Here is an 18,524-nt window from a genome sequence, read left to right as displayed (position 1 = left end):
GTTATTTTGTAAAAGCGATTTGTGTGTGACTTTTTTTTTTTATTAATAATTTGTATATTTTTTTTTTAAAAGTTCCGAGTCCCGAGTTTTGAGTCCCGGTCTTTTAATTTTCTTAATTGTTGTTAATTGAGTAGATTTGCTTTTCTTTGCTTTGCTTTGCTTCCCACTTTACATTTTACTTTACTTGATTCCATCTCCACAGACACACTCACACAGACACATACCATTGCTGGTAAAGTTACCCACGTGCGTGTGCCTTAAAGCCTCTGAGGTTCTTCTGAAGGGCATTCATTTTGTCTTCACTTTTCAATCAAATCAAAATCAAACATTTCTAACATCAAGGAGAAGTTTTTTGGAATCTAAAAAGCGCGGATTTTTTTTTTCATAAGCAAAAAAGAGCTGCTGTTTATTTATTTCTCTTTTTTTTTTTTTTTTTTTTTTAGTTTTAAAATTCATCGAATCAAATCAAATAAAATCAATCAATTAATTTTGGTTTAAAATAAAATAAAAAGACTGGCTTCTTTTTTTTATATTTTATTTTATTTTAAATTGACTTGAAAATCTAAATCTTTTATTTCTTTTAAATAATTTCTCTCAATAATAATAAAAAACACCTTCTTTCAATCAACTTTCTTTTTTTTTTTTTTTTTTTACTATTCTTCAACCTTAAACAAATGCTTGTCAAAGTCTCAAGCAAATCATTCAAGTCCCGGGTCCCGGTCTTGCTTTACTATAACAATAACTCTCATCTTCGGTTTTTCCATAGCTCAAATCCAACACCCGTCCATTGGTTTTGGCGCTTCAACGCTGTTTTTTCTCGACTAAGACGTACTGGAATCCTCCCGCCACCAGCATCCCAAATCGCAGCAGCTGCTCGGAAAGCACCATCTTTCAAAGCACCATCTTTCAAAGCACCATCTTCTAAAATACCATCTTCTAAAGCTCCGTCATCGTCACCCTCACCATCACCATCATCTTCATCGTCACCAGCTCTTGAACCTGGGTCCTATATATCTTTGTCTTCTTCCATTCAAAACCATCCCCACCATCACGCACCGTCATCTACCACGCACCATTTTATACCACCTGCCCATACAACCCACCACCCTCACCTACCACTTTCACAACAGCCTTCACAACAGCCTTCACCTTCACCACCACCACCTTCACCACCACCTTCATCACAGTCTTCAACCCCCCGCCGTGCTCGTTCCCTCCGCCGAATTTTCCGTACACCCACCGCTTTTGCAAACTCTCAAATGTCTCTCAACCACTACGTCGAAGCTACTAATTCGCGTGATTTTGACCAGGACACTCTGCACCGGGACTCTTCTTCCCCTGTACCATCTGCTCAGCAAGCAGCACCACCTGTACCGCCGCCGCCAAGACGTTCCCAAAACGCTGCTACCCCTCCTCCTCCCCCCCCTCCTCCTCCACCTCGCTCTCGTAATCAATCGGTGACTTCTGCACTAACCTCAGAACCCTCTTCAATACCTTCACAAGACTATCCTCCAGACCAATATGAAGAACCCTCACTACCTTCGTCATCAAATAAACCTTCCTCGCTTTCAGGTTGGAAATCACGAGCTGAATCTGTAGTCAATAACTTTGCCACCAAACACGCAAATGCCTCCTTTTCTCGCCAAATATCACGCATCATTTCTGCAGGTCACGCCACATCGCGTGAGCTCCCTGGAGGTGTTTTATCATCATCTTCATCATCTTCATCTTCCTCTTCAAAATATATAGAACCCTCTGAAGATGAATCTCTGCTTATTTACCCGTCATACTGCCGTCAAACTGAAGATGGCGATTTCGAGCTCGATGTCAGAGGCTGCGTGTCCTTACCACCTCTCCAAAACAATAGAACTAAAATCCTCATGTCCACCGCACGCAAAATCGCAGGCGTTCGTACACAGCCAGCAACTTCATCTGCTGCAAACTTTAGATTTTACGAATCCCAAGACCATTCGTCAACATCTTCACTCAATTCCTCGTTATCTTCCTCAGCAACTCTAGATAACCTGACTAACGATCTGGAAACCGTCCGCACGGAATCCGAATCAATATCTTCTTCAGTAGACTACACTAAACTATCGTCCAACCATCGCCTCAGTGATCCCCTCGATGTCCGTATGAGACCATTTCTCGCACGTTCCGTCCCTAATCGCGAAATTGAAATTGAGGCATACTCCGCCTCTGGACAGGTCTCCAACGACCATTCTACAACAACAAACAATGCCGGCCGCTTTACCACCCGTATCCGGCTAGACTTCCAACCAGTCTACGCACGTGTTATTTCTGGCGGCATCAAGCATGCTGAAATTGATGTCCCAGTATACCCACCAACAGGTGTCAGTGTCATCTCCGATATTGACGATACCATCAAGATTACAGGCATTCTCGGCGGCAAACGTGACATTTTTAGAAACGTCTTTGTTTACGACTACAAGAAAATTCAAATCCCAGGAGTCCTTGAGTGCTACCAGCGCTTAAGTCAACTTGGCGCTTCGTTCCACTATGTCTCCAACTCTCCCTGGCAACTGTTCCCAACAATCAAGGAATTTATCAACTCTTCGGGCTTCCCTCAAGGTTCTTTCCATCTTAAAACTTACACAGGCTTTATTGGCGGGATTTTTGAAGCTGCCGCTGAAAAAAAGAAGCAGAACCTGCATAAGATTCTAAGCGATTTCCCCCACCGCCGGTTTATTTTGATTGGCGACTCTGGTGAAGGCGATCTTGAAGCGTACATTGATGTCACCTCCCACTTCCCGGACCAAATCATGGGCATCTTTATCCGCGATATAACGCTTCCTGAAGATGACACAACCCACATTGCCAAACGTGACAGTGACGTTGAACTCTTTAAAAGAAATTTTGTTCCAAGACCTTCAGAAATTGACCGATACGATCCACCGAGATTTAAAAAACACGATGTTATTTCTAAAGAAGAAGAAAAAGAAAAAGAAAAAGAAAAAGAAGTACTTCAATGCCAAGATGTACCACCACCTTTGCCTCCTAGATCCAAGGCCCCCACTCCACCTTTGATTGATCTTGAAGACTCAGTTCAAACCTCAACTCCTGCATCCTCTGAACCTATTTTGGCTTCGGCTCCAGCATCAACTCTCCGAGCCCCTAGAAAACCACCTAAAATCCCTCCCAAACCTGAGAAACTTCGGACCGAAAATAAACTCCACTCTGATGCCAAAAAACCTGCTCTAGACCTTAAACTTGATGATTCCAAATCTACTATTTCCAAACCTGCTGGAGATGTCCCGCCACCGTTGCCTAAACGTCCAGACACAAATCTTGTCGTCAACAGCAAATCCCGTGGTATCATTGACTCTAGCAACCTTCCTCCACCTCCTCCACTTTCACGGGGAACTCGAAGTGCAACATTTGCAGGACCTTCCCACAGAAACCTTCCTATATCATCATCGCAATCATCATCGTCTTCTTCTCTGGCACCTCCGACACCCATTTCTAGGCGTAGCACAAGCGTGACTAACCCTGTGGTAATGTCTTCTGCCCAAGACGACTTTTATGATCTGCTCGACCGACGAATTGAAAGCTGGAAGGCACGTGTGCACAGCGCGCGTGCTCGGTTACCTCCAGGAGTCGTTTTACGCATGTGGCGTGTGGGCGACGACATGATGGCGGAAGCCGCAGAACTTGTTCGCCGAGAAGTGGAAAAAACACAGAAACTGAAATAGGAGCCAAAGTTTAGGCCAAGCTATAAAAATAGAAAAACACCTTGAATTCATGCAAATATTTTAGATGAATGTATTTTTACAAAAAAATAAAAAAAGAAAAAAACGTAGTTTATGCAAATCATGCTTAATATTGATGGATTTGTTGTATAAATGGTGAAAGACTTGCCTTGAAATGAAACCCCCTCCTAGAAAAAAAAAAAAAAAAAAAAAAAAGTTGAATATTTGAGGAATATTTTTACCACACCTCTCAAGTACTTCTTGTTTCCCTTCTTGCCTCTCTCCAAATGCACCTTTTGAGAACTCTGGGATCCTTTTTTTCCCTAGTCTCACACCCGTTCGCAGACGCAGATATTGCAATTACCTACGGTGCCCACCACCCTTGCAAAAGGTCGCTTCCCTCGAGGGTTTGGACACGAACCCGGCGCAACCTTCGTAACCCACTCCTGCTTGCAAAACTCGCTCTCCTCACTGCACTATCTCTAACAACCCTGGCCGCCGCTGCGTTTGCCTACAATTACGCGGCAAAATCCTCGGGCACTCGAATTCGTGTACTTTCAACAACGTTCCGAGTTTCAGTCCCGGCAATGGACCGCGCTGCATACACACTGTTTGCATCTGCGCTGCTCCCAGCACCAGATACAAATTCTTCCACAAGATTAGTGCAACCTCATACCATCACCACTACCACCACTATTCATTGGCAATCGACTTCTCAACTGCACAACTCTACAGACCTTTGGTCGCAACTTGACCGTGCCTTGGACTTAGAGCAATGGCCACGCCCAGCGTTCACCATTTACTTCTCGGGGACCCATTGCGTCGTGGTTGATGCTGCTGGTACAAGGATTCTTTGTGCAGACCGCACAATTCCACGGGCCCGTATCATGCTCACGCACGGCTTGTCGTCTCGTTTTGATGAGCTTGTAGCCGAAACTGTGGCCGAGATGTGGTCGTGCGTGGGGGACTCTTTTGATTCCTTGGCACCGCGTACAACCTATGGCTGTACCCTACGTCCTCTATGGGAAAACACATACACGCTATGTTCGACGGCAAAGTTACTGTGTCTGTTTCTGTTTGCTATATTGGGTGTTCGTGTTTTCCAAATTGGCGAGGAGATTGTTACCACTCCTTCATGCGAGGTCCCTGCGTCTGCTCTTTCTCCCAAACTTTCTGATTCCCATTCACTTTTTTCCCAAGAAGACGAAGACGAAGAAAACAAAACTTGTTCTCCAACTTTCCTTGGCCTCCCATTGTACCTTGTATTTGAAGGTTGTGTCGTTCTCGCAAGTCTCCCATTTGTCATACAGTACCTGGTGCGCGCCACGCTATGGACCCGTGCATGTCGGTGTTATTTCGCTTCTCTGCACCCTCCTGTTTCTCACATTACTGCCCGTGTTCGCTGGCCTGGAATTGCGCTCCAGTATCTGTTTGGAACTCTCCCTCTGTCCCAGCTTGTTTTGTCGTCAGGCTGTGCCCTAACAATTCGTGTGTGGCTGGGTGTTGCGATGCGTCGTAGGATTGTGGAAAAACGTCTACGGACTTTGACTCAATTGCGCAAAGAAATGGAAAATAGAATGAAACTTGAGGTTGAAGAGCGACGACGGTCTTATACTCGTAGTTGAAAGGAGAGGGGTGTTTTTTTTATCAATATTTTCTTTGCAAATAAAATGTCAAATCTATAATTATAACTTGAAAATGTTTCCAAGAGCATGGGCCATGCCCTTGTAGCCGACCTTGTCATGGACCTCAAAGTGTCCGAGCCGACGTGTTTTCTCTAACCCTGCAACATCTAAATACTCCTTTGTATAGTCTTGTTTAAAATGGCATACTTTAGTGGCATCTTGCCACGCACGACCCGTATTAAAAAACCGAATCCATGTATCCTGGAGTTGTTGTGACACGGCACGCGCTTTTGTGTGAGTATTTGGATGAAGCCCGACATAGGTTCCGCACAGGTACAAGATATCTACACCGTGCTGGGCACCAAATATTTCATTGAACGGGTTCAAGGTATCGAAGCAGGTGCGGTACACTGCTGATTTCGTATTGTTTGACAAGTACTCGGCAAACTGGTGGATCGGGTAGCTAAACAAGTGATCCGCGTAAAAACTCATGACTCCATCGTGCATATCGTTGCTGATGCCATAAGTTGCTGCAATTTTGGGGCCTACAGGATCTAAACTTTTAAGTGTCGAGTGCAGCTTGTCCTTGTCAATTGTATCGACAAACTCCTTAATGAGCAACCCTTCATCTTTGGTATCACTGACCAGAACTGATTCCGGGAACGCGGTTGCGGTATCTGGGATAAGATCCATATCTGTGGGGAATAAATCTCCATCAGCGGTTCCAAACCAAACTTTGATGATCCCATTATGGTCAAGCCCGTATTCAACAATCTTTTCCACAGGTAACTTTTCCAGCAGCTCTAAATCTACAGACTTTTCATCTTTAGAAGGCCCGATCAAGTGCTTGTACATTTCCAAGGTGTTTTTTTTCTGACGCTCTATCGAAAGTAACCGCATTGTGTTTCCCACACCGCTCATCATGCCGACCCGGTGGAACAGAGGCTTTTGGTCTTTAGGTGCCATGGCCGAAATAAGCGTTTGGTAATACACGTCGCAAGCACCTGCAGACAACCCATAAACAGAAATGTTTTCAGTATCTCCGCCAAATTCGGAAATAAATCGATTCACCCATTCCAACCCAACACGCTGGTCCTTGAGCCCCCAATTGCCCTGCCCATTAATGTAAAGAAACCCTAATGCACCTAGCCGGTACTGCAGACTCACGACAATGATGGGCTCGCCAATTTCTATTGACCTCGCAACAAGTTTGGAAGGATCATATAGTGGGTTTGCTGCGGAACCTGTTGCGTTAGATCCGCCATGAATAAACACAGCCACTGGTAGCTTTTTTTCGTTCCCTGCCGCCGTTGTGGGACGAGTAATTGTAAGGTTCAAAAGCTTAAACTCATCTTGAATTTTAAATTCTTCAAAGGGAAGTGCTACGGAGCTTTCGACTGCATAGTACCCGTGGACATCCTCTGGCGGCTGTGGTGCAATGGGACCGTACCGGGTTGCATCGTAGGTTGGGGTTGGATAAGTTGTTACAAGTCGTGGATCAGTCCAACGGCGGTGGATTTCGCCAAACTGGATGCCGCGAAACTGGTCGACGCCAAGTACCGAATTCTGGAGCCCCACAAACGTGGTTTTAAGGGTCTTGGAAGCCAGGCGGACAAGCCGGTGAGACATTTGAAAGGTCTTAGAAGAAGGGTTTGTTTGAAGAGCGGAACGAGATAGAGAAAGAGGGGAGGGATTGAAAAGAAGCAGAAAAAAAAAACGTTTGGTGAAAGCCACTTTTTTTTCCCGGGGGTTCGCGCGGACGTGCCAGTAGAAGGCTTGTTGTCACGTGGGAGAGTTGAGAGAAACCAACAGATAAGCAGCCGCTTTGGATTTTTTTTTTTTTTTTTTGTTTTTGCAGCTTTTCTACCAAAATTATAAAACTAAAACTAAAACTAAAACCAAATGACTTCTAAAGACAACATCACCTGTAAGCAATGAGCGCAACTATCCAGCACCACACACAACAGCCTGCTCCGGATCCCCAGGAACCGACATGGGCTGGAACCAGTGATTTCAATGATTCATATACTTACTACTACTCGGATTCTGATCCTGAGTCTCCACAGCTTGACGCGTCCGAATTTAGTGCTTTTACAGGGCCTCTGGCCATGTCAGAAGAGCTCGACCACTTCTCTTACAACGTGGGAATTCGCTCAGAAAGTTTTTTGGGACGGCCGCTCAACGAAATTATTCAACGCCACTCAAACAGTAGCGAAGGAGAAACCACTGAGCGTATCAATTTCTGTTTTTCTAAAATTGATCCGCTCAGTTTACGAACTTTGATTGACGATCTCAAGGACATATACCACAAGGAGGACATTAAAATCGAGGTCCAGCCTGCTTTTGCATACAACAGTTCATTATCGTTAGTGTTTAAAGGTGCTCAGAAATTATCAACAGATAGTCATCCACCTTTCATGAACAACATTGCCTCAGCATCCAACCTTTACCCAATGGTTTTTATAGCAGACCGTTCTAGTATAAAAGTCCATGGCTGGGACGGACCCACGGGAGTTCTTGAGCCGGTTCCTGTTTTCCAGTTTGATACTCGGCCCGCAGAAACAACAGACCTTATGCGCGAGGCTGCAAATATACCAGGCCAACCCCACAATATCACCCACATGACACTAGGCTTTTTGCGCGATAATGAGCGCGAGGTTCTTGTGGCGGCATGCGATAATGGCCGCGCCTTGGTTTGGGATACTTATGATCTCTATGAAAAATTTAAGGCAAGTCTGCTTTTTTTCCGTAAGAAAAAACAAACACCCTTGAGTCGAGACATGATCATTTTAAAGAAACTGAAACCTTCGGTAATTTATCAGCTCCCCAAATCAGCATGGGGGTTGGCTATCCATAAGCGGTTTAACCTGCTCGCTGTTTCATGCAACGAAGGTCGCGTTTACATCTACTCGCTAGACCGAATTTTTAATCCCAAAGAAAAAGAAAAAGACAAAGACAAAGAAGAAGAAGAAGAAGAAGAAGAAGAAGAAGAAGAAGAAGAAGAAGAAGAAGAAGAAGAAGAAGAAGAAGAAAAACAATTAAGACTGCTCCATTGGCAATCTCACCGTTTTTGCCACATAATATTCCTGATGTGGAGTTTATAGATACCGAGCCTGAAGATGTCTCACGAGGACTTTACTACAAGGATGCCTTTTACGTCATGGCCACATCCATTTCAGGACATGTTGCCATGTGGGAGTTTTTCATGAATGAGCGACTTGAAGTGTTTTCTAATTTGGTTCAAGAAAAAATGGATATGATTAACTTAATTGACGCAAATATAATTTCGCGCGAAGTTGCTAGGGAAAAGCAACAGTACCAAACACCATCACAGCAACATCCTGCACATTTTCATAGCCATACACAACCTGCGCAGAGACCTAGACAAACAAGTCTTTATACTGGAAACGTGGGTCGCCGTACCCAGAGAAACAATTCAGCTATATCATTAAGTGACTTGATGGAATTTATATCAGAGAGCCCGACTCTCCCAGCTATGCAAGAAGAAGAAGAAGATTTTACAGACGATGACTTTGAACAAGCACCACCAGTTGAAGAAGAGCAACCTCAAGTATCATTATTGGAACATTGGCGTACGGATTTCCCTACAGAAGATATTGATCCTTTATACCTACATATTCCATTTGAAGGTGGCAGATGGATGAGCATTGATCAATTAAAACAAGATGGCTGGACAATAAAGGGGGCATCAGAGCGTGATTTTTTGCAAGTTGGGAGTCTGTATGAACTTTCTGGAAATCAGTGGTACAATGACGCCAATATTTTTAAGCAACAGTCATCTTCCATTCATAAGCAGTATGCCATTCCAGGTCTGAATCGGAAGATCAAAAAGGAAGATGGTGAAAATACTAATAGTCCTGGGAGCCATGCGCTTGGAGTTAATAGTGATGTGATTCCATTGTCACAGGAGTTTATTGATTTTGCCATGCGATTATCTTACTTTGTCATTTATACTAAAGCTATTCAAAAGTTTGCCGACACTTGGGATAAATGTGAAAGTGATAATGAGGACGAATGGGCAGGTGAAGAAGATGAGGATGATCCAGCAGCTGAGCGTGTTAGACGTCCACGAAATGTTACATTTTTAAACTCTGCCATTCTTCGAGTTGTTACTCCGTTTGAACGGTATATCCGCAATACCAGTGAAATAACACCGACTACTGGACTTCCACTAGACAATAATAGGTCTCCACAAAATACTTCTCCATCGCAAGTATTGCCAACACCACCAACAACAACAAATACTACTTCTACAGCAACAACGGCTCCTCAGTCTTCTTCACGGGTTAGCCGGCCTGTAAGTCCCCATAGCTGGTCTAGAAGGACATCGAGAGAGGAACCGACGACTTTTACGACTACAACGTTATCAAGCGCTCCAAGTTGGGGTGGGTTTAGACAAGTATCTTGGTGGGAAGACAATTCTGGGGAAGCAGGCTCTGGACATCAAGGGCACTTGGACACTTATTTCGATGTTCACCGAAAGCAACACAGGGACTGGTACGTGATGAAACGTACTGCGGGAGATCTTGCTTCTCCATTTTCTCAAGAGCTACTACGCAAACCTCCTTTCGATAACAAGTTTGTGATTTTAACGAGTAAAAAGAGCTTGCATCTATGTCGCGCTGAGTCGTTATGGTGCAATGCTGCCCAGGGCGATGTATTTAAGAGGGAAACGTATCTCATGTCAAGTCTCTCCATGTATGACCGATTGTCCATCTCTGTGTTACTTCCAGGTATCAATGCCATATTAGTGGCAACGCCGCTTGGGGCAATTTCACTAATGAGGCTTGTTGCCCACAAGAAGGTATTTTCATTGCGCCAGGAGTATGTTTTCCCTGTGCATGAAATGCTTTCTGCACAACATGAGATTCACTCACAAGATATGGATTATAATGACTTGGTAGTTACTGGAGTTTTGGCTGTACCAGTGTACAGAAGCGACCAAAACCCAAGGACTGTAAATCCGCATGACATTACAAAGTACCGCATTACTGTGACTTATCGAACAGGACTGGCACTTACCTTTGAGGCTTCTCGGAATAACGGGGGGAACTCGATTTTGAATGACCTTTTTTCTTAGCTATTATTAGTATGTAATGGTAATATGTCTGCAGAAAAACACAAAAAAAAAAAAAAAAAAAGAGGGAAAAAGAGAGAGAAAAGAAAAGTAATCTATATGCCATGTTTAAAAGGTGTTTTCCAAATTGGTTAAAGCTTGGTTCGAAGTATTTCAATTTCGTCAACCACATTCTTTTTGCCAAACTTGATAAGTCCAAACTCTCCACGGCCCCAATCCATCTTTACTTTACCATCTGGCAGTTTTTCGACAATCTTAGGAGTAATGACACGGTCATGAACCTTTTCAATTGCCTTATCGATGCCTTCTTCAAATAGCAGGTTCATGAGGTAATATTGTGGTGGCATAAGCTTAATCTTGCCCTTTTGGAACTGTGTTAAGGCTTCCCAAGGTGTCAGCCATTCAAGTTTTTCCACTTCTCGTGCAGTGCCCAGCACACCATTCCCTGGTTCTTTTGCGCGCTCTTCTATGCTTACAGGAGCACTTGACAAGGGTGGCAGTTCAGGGAATTGGAAGGCTTGTGGGACTCTGTAAAGGTAAAACTGGGTGGCAAAGCGTTTGGGGAGATGTTCTGGGGTAGTCCAGTTGGAAAAGCGGTCGAGGTCCAACTTAGACTTTTCATTTTCTGGGGTCCACCATGATTTCCAAGTTCCTGTAGATTTATCTGGTTCCGAGGCATCAGACTTGGGTGGTGTTTCTAGTCCAAAAACATGTTTAAAGGCGCTATCGTAAGATGGATATTCTCCAACAGCATGGACTACTGGCTTGGTAATATCTCGAGGCCCAAGAAGTAGGCCTGTTTCTTCATATGTTTCGCGAAACGCAGTGTATGACAAGCTAGGGTCGGAAGGTTCTACCACTCCACCGGGGAATACGTGGGTAGAGGGGAAGGAGCCAGAAGCTGGACGTAGCATAAAAAGGACATGGGAGGATGGAGTAATTAGCACAAGGGATGCAGCTGTTCGTAGAGACGACGCCATTATTGATATATATGATAATATTTAGATAGAGTTAGAGATAGGAAGAGGAGGGGTTAGCAAACAAACAAACAAAAAAAATAAAAATAAAAATGAGAAATTGAAAAGAGTAAGGAAACAAGGAAAGATTAAAAAAAAAATTAAAGAGAGAGAATTTGGAGGACTTTTTATATGGCGAAAGAAAAAAAAAGAGCTTTTTATTTATATTTATATATAAATTATTAGCGTGTGAGGGGAGGTCGGCTTAAAATGAGGGGAGCAGCGCAAGACAGCCGGTTATCGCGTTTTAGTTGTTGGGCTGCCTATCTAATCAGTTACAGCAAACCAATTATTTGTATATAAAAAAAAAAAAAAAATTAATAACAAGCAGGAACCCTAATCGCTCATCTCTTAGAAACATGTAAGAGTCTCATCGGACCAACCATTAGAACAAGCCGATTACAAAGTAATTACTTTGTTATCATCACCATTGTCAATATATATATATATATATATAATAATAATAATTAAAAAAAATAAAAATTTATTATCAAGTTAAGACTTTAATGGGAATTTTTTATTTTTATTTATTTATTTATTTTTTTGGCGGGGGGAGACAAAAGAAAGAGATTTGTGGAGACCAAAAAAAAAAAAAAAAAATTTCCCACCCCGCCTTTCAATTCTTTATAAGTAATTCACCGTCAATTACCGGAATTGATATCGGAAGGATTTTTTTTTTTTTGTATTTATTAATTGTATATATATATATATATATAATAGTCTGGTAACGAATATATGTATATATATAAACTTCATTAATCCATCAAATATTTGATTGTAATTATAATGAAAAAAATAAATTCATTGAATTAACTAGTTATGTGGAAGCTTTTCATTGGATGTTTATTTAAAAAAATGAAACTCTTTAAAATGTATTATTTGAAAAATTTTTTTCTTTTTTATTAAAGGGTTATTTACATAAAAGATATACCTTTTTTTTTTTTTTAAAGTAGATGTTTGTTTTTATTCAAGGGTTATAGAACTATATAACATCAGCATCTGCGCTATCCTTCTTGTCCATACTATATATCTTTTCATTTTCATAATAAACTTTTAATTTTGGCTTCAACATTGCATCTCCAACAGCCCGAAAATAAGTCCTGATGCCAGCTTACAAGGAACAGGGGGTTAAAAATAACCAAACCTTCCCAACTTATCTCCTAACAAAATAAATTTGTTTGTTTGTTTTTATTCAAGTAACAAAATAAATTTTAATTAATATTACATAATCACAACTTTAATTATCTTTATATAGCAAGTTTAGGTATAATATACTATCAATTTTCATTGTTACGATGGCCGAGTGGTTAAGGCGATGCCCTGCTATACACTAGTAGTTTAGGCATTGGGTTTTACCTGCGCAGGTTCGAATCCTGTTCGTGACGATATTTTTTCATTTTTTATATTTTTAAAAATATTTACTTTAATTTTTTTTTTTTTTTTTAAAAAAAAATTACATTCTATTATGCAAACATTAATCCTTCTTGTTAAGCCTAACTTTACCATCAACAAGCTTCACTTCTAACCCTGCATCTTCAATTTCCTTAGTGGTGACAACTTCCTGCGCCTCCAATTTGGAAATAAAATCTTGATTTTCCTGATTGTTTTTCAACACATATGACAGTGTTAAAATTGAATGTTCTTTAATGTAAGGATTGTTTTGATCAATAATCATATTAGACAAAATCAGTTCTAACGCATGCAACCGTCGAATCTCATTCTGTACAAAAGTATTGTCTTTTGTTAAAATCCCTAACAAGAAAATGATCTTACTCTTTATTAACGGGAACTCAGAACTGTCATACAGTAACTCTTTTGTTTTCACAGATTGATTCAACTCATCATCTCCATAATTGGTATCATTACGCTGTAATTCAGAAAGTTTACTCTTTTTCGGTAGATTTGATTCGGCTGCGTGAAGTAACCCAATAATGCTTTCTAAAAAGTCGGTATCTTCAATAATATAACTAAACAGATTACCTGAATTGGTACTAGTTTCCCTTGTATTTTTTTCATATTGACGGAAAACTGAAGAGAGGAAATTATCAAATAAATCCAAAAAAAGAACCAATGTCTCCCAAATGCCATTCAAATACTGTTTATTGTCCTTACTTCGATCTCGTGTGCTGTACGTTTCAATTAATGGTTTGGCCTCTTCTTTGATTGACTTAAAAATGAAAAATGCAGTATCAAAGAAACTTTTTTGCTTCCCTAAATCATTTGCAAAGTTCTCAGAATCACCTCCAGTCCAAGATTCTAACGCTGAAGGAATGCTAATTATTAGTAATGTAACAAAATCAAAAGTCTTTTCGGGTTCTATAAAATCCGGATTTAAAAAAAACTTCTCCAAGAAATTAGGCATTAGTCCAAAAGACAAAAGATGCATCATGATTTCAACTGCAAGATTGGTGCACATGTCGTTCTTGTTGCTAACCCAGGCATCTGCATGCTTAGCAATAAACTTGATAAATAATTGACCATTTGGTTCTTCATATAATCGTAAAGCATTTACCGGTGTATTTCTAATAAGACCTTCCAACAGAATCAATATAGGCAAGCTGTTTTCAGAAGTAAACGAATTCAGTAACGAAGCAAAAGTTTCCGTGGGTATATTATAAATAAAAAGACTTAAAACGTTGCTAGAAAGGGTCTTGTCTTGACTAGCTTGTACACTTAGATTTGCAAAAAACTGGATGCATGACATTACAAATTTTTCATAAAACAACGAGTTTTCGCTGCAATCACTAGTCATGACTCCCTTAATCGATAAATTTCCTTCTTGTTGTGTGTCAACAATAAGATACTGAAGCAAATCAAACATTGAGTTTACAGCTCCAGAGTCCCAGGCAAAAAATGCCACATTGTCAACACTAACTAGGTTTCGTCCAAGTAATGCAATACCGTTGAAAGTTCGAATAATATTGGGATATTCTAAAAGACGAGTTTGGCCTAATTTGTAGCATTCAGTTAATAAAGACCAAACTTCGGTGGAACCAGCTACTGCCTTTCTATTTTAAATATAATTCACAGTTTGTGGTTAGTAGAACAATAAATGTAAAGCTTAATAACGCCACGCACCGAAATAAACTTGCAGAGCCACTCTCTCTGATGTAACCTAACAGGTCATTAGAGATATAACCTGGTTCAAGTTCTGAAAGTTCCTTGTCAGATTTTAATAAACCTAAAACATCCCTTAAAGATTTAAGTGTATCTTGCTGAGCACTAGGGTGACTTGACATTTTTTGTCGTATGGATAACAAAAGAAATAAATAAGATGGCAAAAAGAAAGAAAGAAGAAAAAAAAGAAAAAAAGAAATCCAGATCGAGAGAAACCCGTTTTTTTTTTCCTTAATCAGCTTCTTGAAAGTAAAATATTTTTTTTTTTTTTTTTTTTACATAATCTATTTATTTCTGCCTTGTTTCTACTGTACTACAAAATATATTACAAAAAAATTTAATATCTTTAATTTTCCCTAATTTATTATGCCAGCTGTGAAGGCGCGTGGTTGCTTGCGAGTGGTTTTGGAGTTGGTTTTTGGTCTGCCAGAACTTTGGCCAAGATAGAGTTATTAAACGTGGAGGAAATCCCAACGGCAACTCGGCGTTTAATAAAATCTGTCTTGGGTGTCAAGTTTTGCAGTCTGGACGACTTGTGAGATTATGTCATAAAGGTCGTTCGTGAAAAGGTGAAAGGGGTTCCCGATGCGAAGGGAAGTTGGGATGAAGTCATAGCATGGGCATGCTGTGAGTATGTGTTTGGGGGTTTCCGGTTCCGCTTCACAGAGCGGGCACTTGTTTTGTATGTTTTCTTCGTTCTTGGTGCGTTCTGCAATGTACTTGGCGAATCTACCATGTCCTGTCTTGAGTTGGATGGCTCCTGACAGAATGTGTCTGGGGCCTTCCATGGCTCTTCTGAGTTGTAGTTTGTTGTTGTTAGTTTCTACTTTGTTGTTCGGGTAAGTTCCCTTGTACCATGGTTGGTGGGGGCTATTAGATGCCTTGGTAGTTGCAATGGCGTGTTCATGTTGCCACTGGATGAGGGCCCTGCGCTTGGATGCCTGGGCTGGGCTGATTCTAGGTCGGTTGACGCTGATGATGCGGTTGATGCTGTTTAGTCTGCTGTTGGCTTCAGCAGCTACGCTTCCGCTTAGGAGTTGAGCTTTGGTGGGGTTGTCCCTGTGTGTTCTTGTGGGGTCCGAGAGGCGGTGTGCCGCCCTTCTCGCCAGATCTTCGAGTTTAATGTGCAGAGGGAGGACACCTGCTTCTCTGTGAAGTATGTAGATTGGGGTGGTGCGGTATGCACCAAGCATTCTCCGTAGTGCGATGTTTTGGGTTAGTTGGATGGAGTTGCCCATTTTTTGACGGTGTTGGGTTTGTTACCCCATACCCCACCCATAGGAGATAATGGGTACTATACATGAGTTGTAGAGGAGCTTGAAAGCGAATCCCGTGAGGCCATCCGTTGTACCTCCCAGACGGGTGATGAAATTAATGGCTTGGATGGCTTGTTCTTTTTTGAGTGATATGTGGGGTTTAAAGTTGAGCTTGCGGTCTAGTATGACTCCTAGTACTTTGGCCTCGTCTTGCGGTTCACGAAGCGTTTGTTGGCAGGGTACAGGGAGTCTTGGCGGGTTTGCGGTCTTGTTGCCAAAGTGAATGAAGTTTAGTTTGTCCCCTAGGTCGATCTCGGTGTGCGCCTTGGTTGCCCATTCAACGCAGGCTTTGAGGGCTAGCCCTAGTGAGTTGGTGGCTCTGGCTTGGGAGTCGTGACAATAAATTGTGACGTCATCTACAAATCCTGCGAATTTGATACCCGGTATTTCAGAGAGTCTATGATATAGTCCTGTTGTGTAAATGTTGAAGAGAATGGGGGAGAGCGGGGATCCCTGTGGTATTCCTTTGGTTGTTGGTCTGGTTTTGTCAACAATGCCATCCGTGATGATAGCAGTGCTGCGGTTAGTGATGAAGCTGCTTATCCATTCGATGGTGCCTTGTGGGAAATTTTTCTTATCAAGGGTCTCTAACAGATGCTTATGGTCAACATTGTCAAATGCTCCTTTAATATCTACCATTATTGCTGAGGTTCTGGTCTTGGGGTTGGTTTCTTGCTTGGATTTGATGTCGTTGATCAGCTTGAGCAATGCGTCTGGGGCAGAGTACCCTTTACGGCAGCCAAATTGGTATTCGTTTAGTATGCTGCTTCTGTCGATGAAGGCGGTGATGGAATTGCAGAAGACCCTTTCAAGCATTTTTCCCATGGTGTTTAAGAGAGCAATTGGTCTGTAAGATTTGAGTGAGGCTTTGTCTTTTTTGTGTGGTTTCGGGATGATCACTGTGTGGCTTGTTTTCCATTCTGTTGGGTGGTAGCCTTTGTGCTGGCATGCCTGGAAGAGGGAATTCAGGCGGTCACGGAAAAGGGGGTTGTCAGATTTGTAGAGGGCTTGGATTGTTTTAGAGAAGATTCCATCCGGGCCTGGGGCCTTGTTTGGGTTGAACTCGAGTACAGCGCGGCGTACATCCGCTGCTGACATGAGTTCAATATGGTCTTCGTCAGTGATGAGTGGTCTTGTGTGGGTAGTGAGTGGGGGGACTTGAGGGAAAAATGTAGCAGCGAGCACGTCAAATCTTTCCTCAACTGTTTTTGTGATACTGTTTGTGAGTGGGTTCCTCATCGCAGGGAGTGTTGTGCGATTCGGTGGTCGGAATGTGTAATTTCGGGCTTTATAGATGTCGTTGCCGGCAGCTTTGGCTAGGAATGTGATCCAATTCTTTCTCTTCGATGAGATTATAGTTTCTTTTAGTCTTTTTCTGGCTGTGATTAGGAAGGATCGTGTTTGAGGGTTGTCTCCCCGGCATCTCAGTGAGACCACAATAATTAAATAGAAATAAATAAATATTAATTCACTTAAAGCTAAATAAAGAAATAAATGAAGTTAAATAAAACAAAGTTTGATGTGGAAAGGTAAGTGTCCGTTTTTTTGTTGTTTCGTTCTTTTCATTTTTCCAATGCTATGGGTATTTAAAAAATATTTTAAACAAACAAGGGAGATAGATGATTTTAATATCATAAACCAACAGACGCATTGAATGTGGGCGTATATATTTATATTTATTTATAAAACCTCCTTTTCAATAGTGCAGCTCCAAGTGAAAATTTTGACTGTGTTGTATATTGTTTTTGAAATTATTATTTTTCAATAGTGACCTGATCACAATATAATGTGAAAAAGTATTTAAACCTTGCTATTTTTTCTTTTGTAAAAATGATAAAAAAACGTTTTTTGTCACATTACGACAATTATCCTTATTAAGGTCGGTTGGGTGTTCTGGTTATTTCCGGGACGGATTCATATCTGGATTGGTCTAGTCCACATGCGCCTAGTGGCACGATTATGCTGGAATGTTTAGAGAAAACGCGAAAACTTATACACTCAACAAAACCAGCCAAAACTTGCTGTGGTCGGGCTTGGGTCAACGTAATGTATTGGCCAGCTAGCCGGTGGTTCAGGGAGAGTCAATTTTTAGTGTGATTGCAGAGAATCGAACCCACAATCACGTTAGCGGCTTGAGTTTGGTTGCTATCAATGCTATAAAGTAGAGCATTGACCACTGGGCTAACTCCAGTGCTCCCCTAAAATTTTAGAGTTTTAATACCATTTTTAACAGATATTACGATTAAGCTCAGGATCTCAGGTTGCCACCACGATTCCTGTTAAAGAGGAAAAAAAAGGACTCAAACGGATATCTCCAGAGATGGACATGTCGACTCTCTTAAACAGTTTAACTGGCTTACAAGAGATTGTAAGCTTTATCTCTGCTTGGAGGGATTAAGAAATACAATTACAGCGTTGATGAAGACAAGTGGAGATAAGTTGGGAAGGTTTGGTTATTTTTAACCCCCTGTTCCTTGTAAGCTGGCATCAGGACTTATTTTCGGGCTGTTGGAGATGCAATGTTGAAGCCAAAATTAAAAGTTTATTATGAAAATGAAAAGATATATAGTATGAACAAGAAGGAAAGCGCAGATGCTGATGTTATATAATTCTATAACCCTTGAATAAAAACAAACAAACAA

At 41.4% G+C, this 18,524-nt stretch overlaps 8 protein-coding genes across 8 annotated transcripts; 3 read left to right on the top strand and 5 right to left on the bottom strand.

Moving 5' to 3' along the window:
- Positions 1-674: 674 nt before the first annotated feature.
- On the top strand, positions 675-3,713 carry SAPINGB_P002044 (uncharacterized protein; the record flags this gene model as incomplete). The annotated part of the gene is made up of 1 exon (XM_031996764.1): positions 675-3,713. One exon carries the CDS (start codon positions 675-677, stop codon positions 3,711-3,713), a length of 3,039 nt encoding a protein of 1,012 aa, XP_031852655.1.
- A 284-nt stretch (positions 3,714-3,997) lies between these two features.
- On the top strand, positions 3,998-5,335 carry SAPINGB_P002043 (uncharacterized protein; the record flags this gene model as incomplete). Its single annotated transcript, XM_031996763.1, has 1 exon — positions 3,998-5,335. The coding sequence occupies one exon, from the start codon at positions 3,998-4,000 to the stop codon at positions 5,333-5,335; it is 1,338 nt and encodes a 445-aa protein (XP_031852654.1).
- A 60-nt stretch (positions 5,336-5,395) lies between these two features.
- On the bottom strand, positions 5,396-6,964 carry SAPINGB_P002042 (uncharacterized protein; the record flags this gene model as incomplete). Its single annotated transcript, XM_031996762.1, has 1 exon — positions 5,396-6,964. The coding sequence occupies one exon, from the start codon at positions 6,962-6,964 to the stop codon at positions 5,396-5,398; it is 1,569 nt and encodes a 522-aa protein (XP_031852653.1).
- A 305-nt stretch (positions 6,965-7,269) lies between these two features.
- On the top strand, positions 7,270-10,436 carry SAPINGB_P002041 (uncharacterized protein; the record flags this gene model as incomplete). The annotated part of the gene is made up of 2 exons (XM_031996761.1): positions 7,270-8,227; positions 8,440-10,436. The coding sequence occupies 2 exons, from the start codon at positions 7,270-7,272 to the stop codon at positions 10,434-10,436; spliced, it is 2,955 nt and encodes a 984-aa protein (XP_031852652.1).
- Positions 10,437-10,564: 128 nt separating this feature from the next.
- On the bottom strand, positions 10,565-11,413 carry SAPINGB_P002040 (uncharacterized protein; the record flags this gene model as incomplete). Its single annotated transcript, XM_031996760.1, has 1 exon — positions 10,565-11,413. One exon carries the CDS (start codon positions 11,411-11,413, stop codon positions 10,565-10,567), a length of 849 nt encoding a protein of 282 aa, XP_031852651.1.
- Positions 11,414-12,923: 1,510 nt separating this feature from the next.
- SAPINGB_P002039 (uncharacterized protein) lies at positions 12,924-14,688 on the bottom strand (the record flags this gene model as incomplete). The annotated part of the gene is made up of 2 exons (XM_031996759.1): positions 12,924-14,457; positions 14,528-14,688. The coding sequence occupies 2 exons, from the start codon at positions 14,686-14,688 to the stop codon at positions 12,924-12,926; spliced, it is 1,695 nt and encodes a 564-aa protein (XP_031852650.1).
- A 366-nt stretch (positions 14,689-15,054) lies between these two features.
- Positions 15,055-15,804, bottom strand: SAPINGB_P002038 (uncharacterized protein; the record flags this gene model as incomplete). The annotated part of the gene is made up of 1 exon (XM_031996758.1): positions 15,055-15,804. The coding sequence occupies one exon, from the start codon at positions 15,802-15,804 to the stop codon at positions 15,055-15,057; it is 750 nt and encodes a 249-aa protein (XP_031852649.1).
- Positions 15,805-15,825: 21 nt separating this feature from the next.
- On the bottom strand, positions 15,826-17,121 carry SAPINGB_P002037 (uncharacterized protein; the record flags this gene model as incomplete). The annotated part of the gene is made up of 1 exon (XM_031996757.1): positions 15,826-17,121. The coding sequence occupies one exon, from the start codon at positions 17,119-17,121 to the stop codon at positions 15,826-15,828; it is 1,296 nt and encodes a 431-aa protein (XP_031852648.1).
- Positions 17,122-18,524: the final 1,403 nt, after the last annotated feature.

Source organism: Magnusiomyces paraingens (assembly GCF_902498895.1).
Source record: "Magnusiomyces paraingens strain CBS 517.90 genome assembly, contig: contig2, whole genome shotgun sequence".
NCBI lineage: Eukaryota > Fungi > Ascomycota > Dipodascomycetes > Dipodascales > Dipodascaceae > Magnusiomyces > Magnusiomyces paraingens.
The sequence above is the reverse complement of the archived record's forward strand: the minus strand, read 5'-3'. Positions and strand labels throughout refer to the sequence as shown.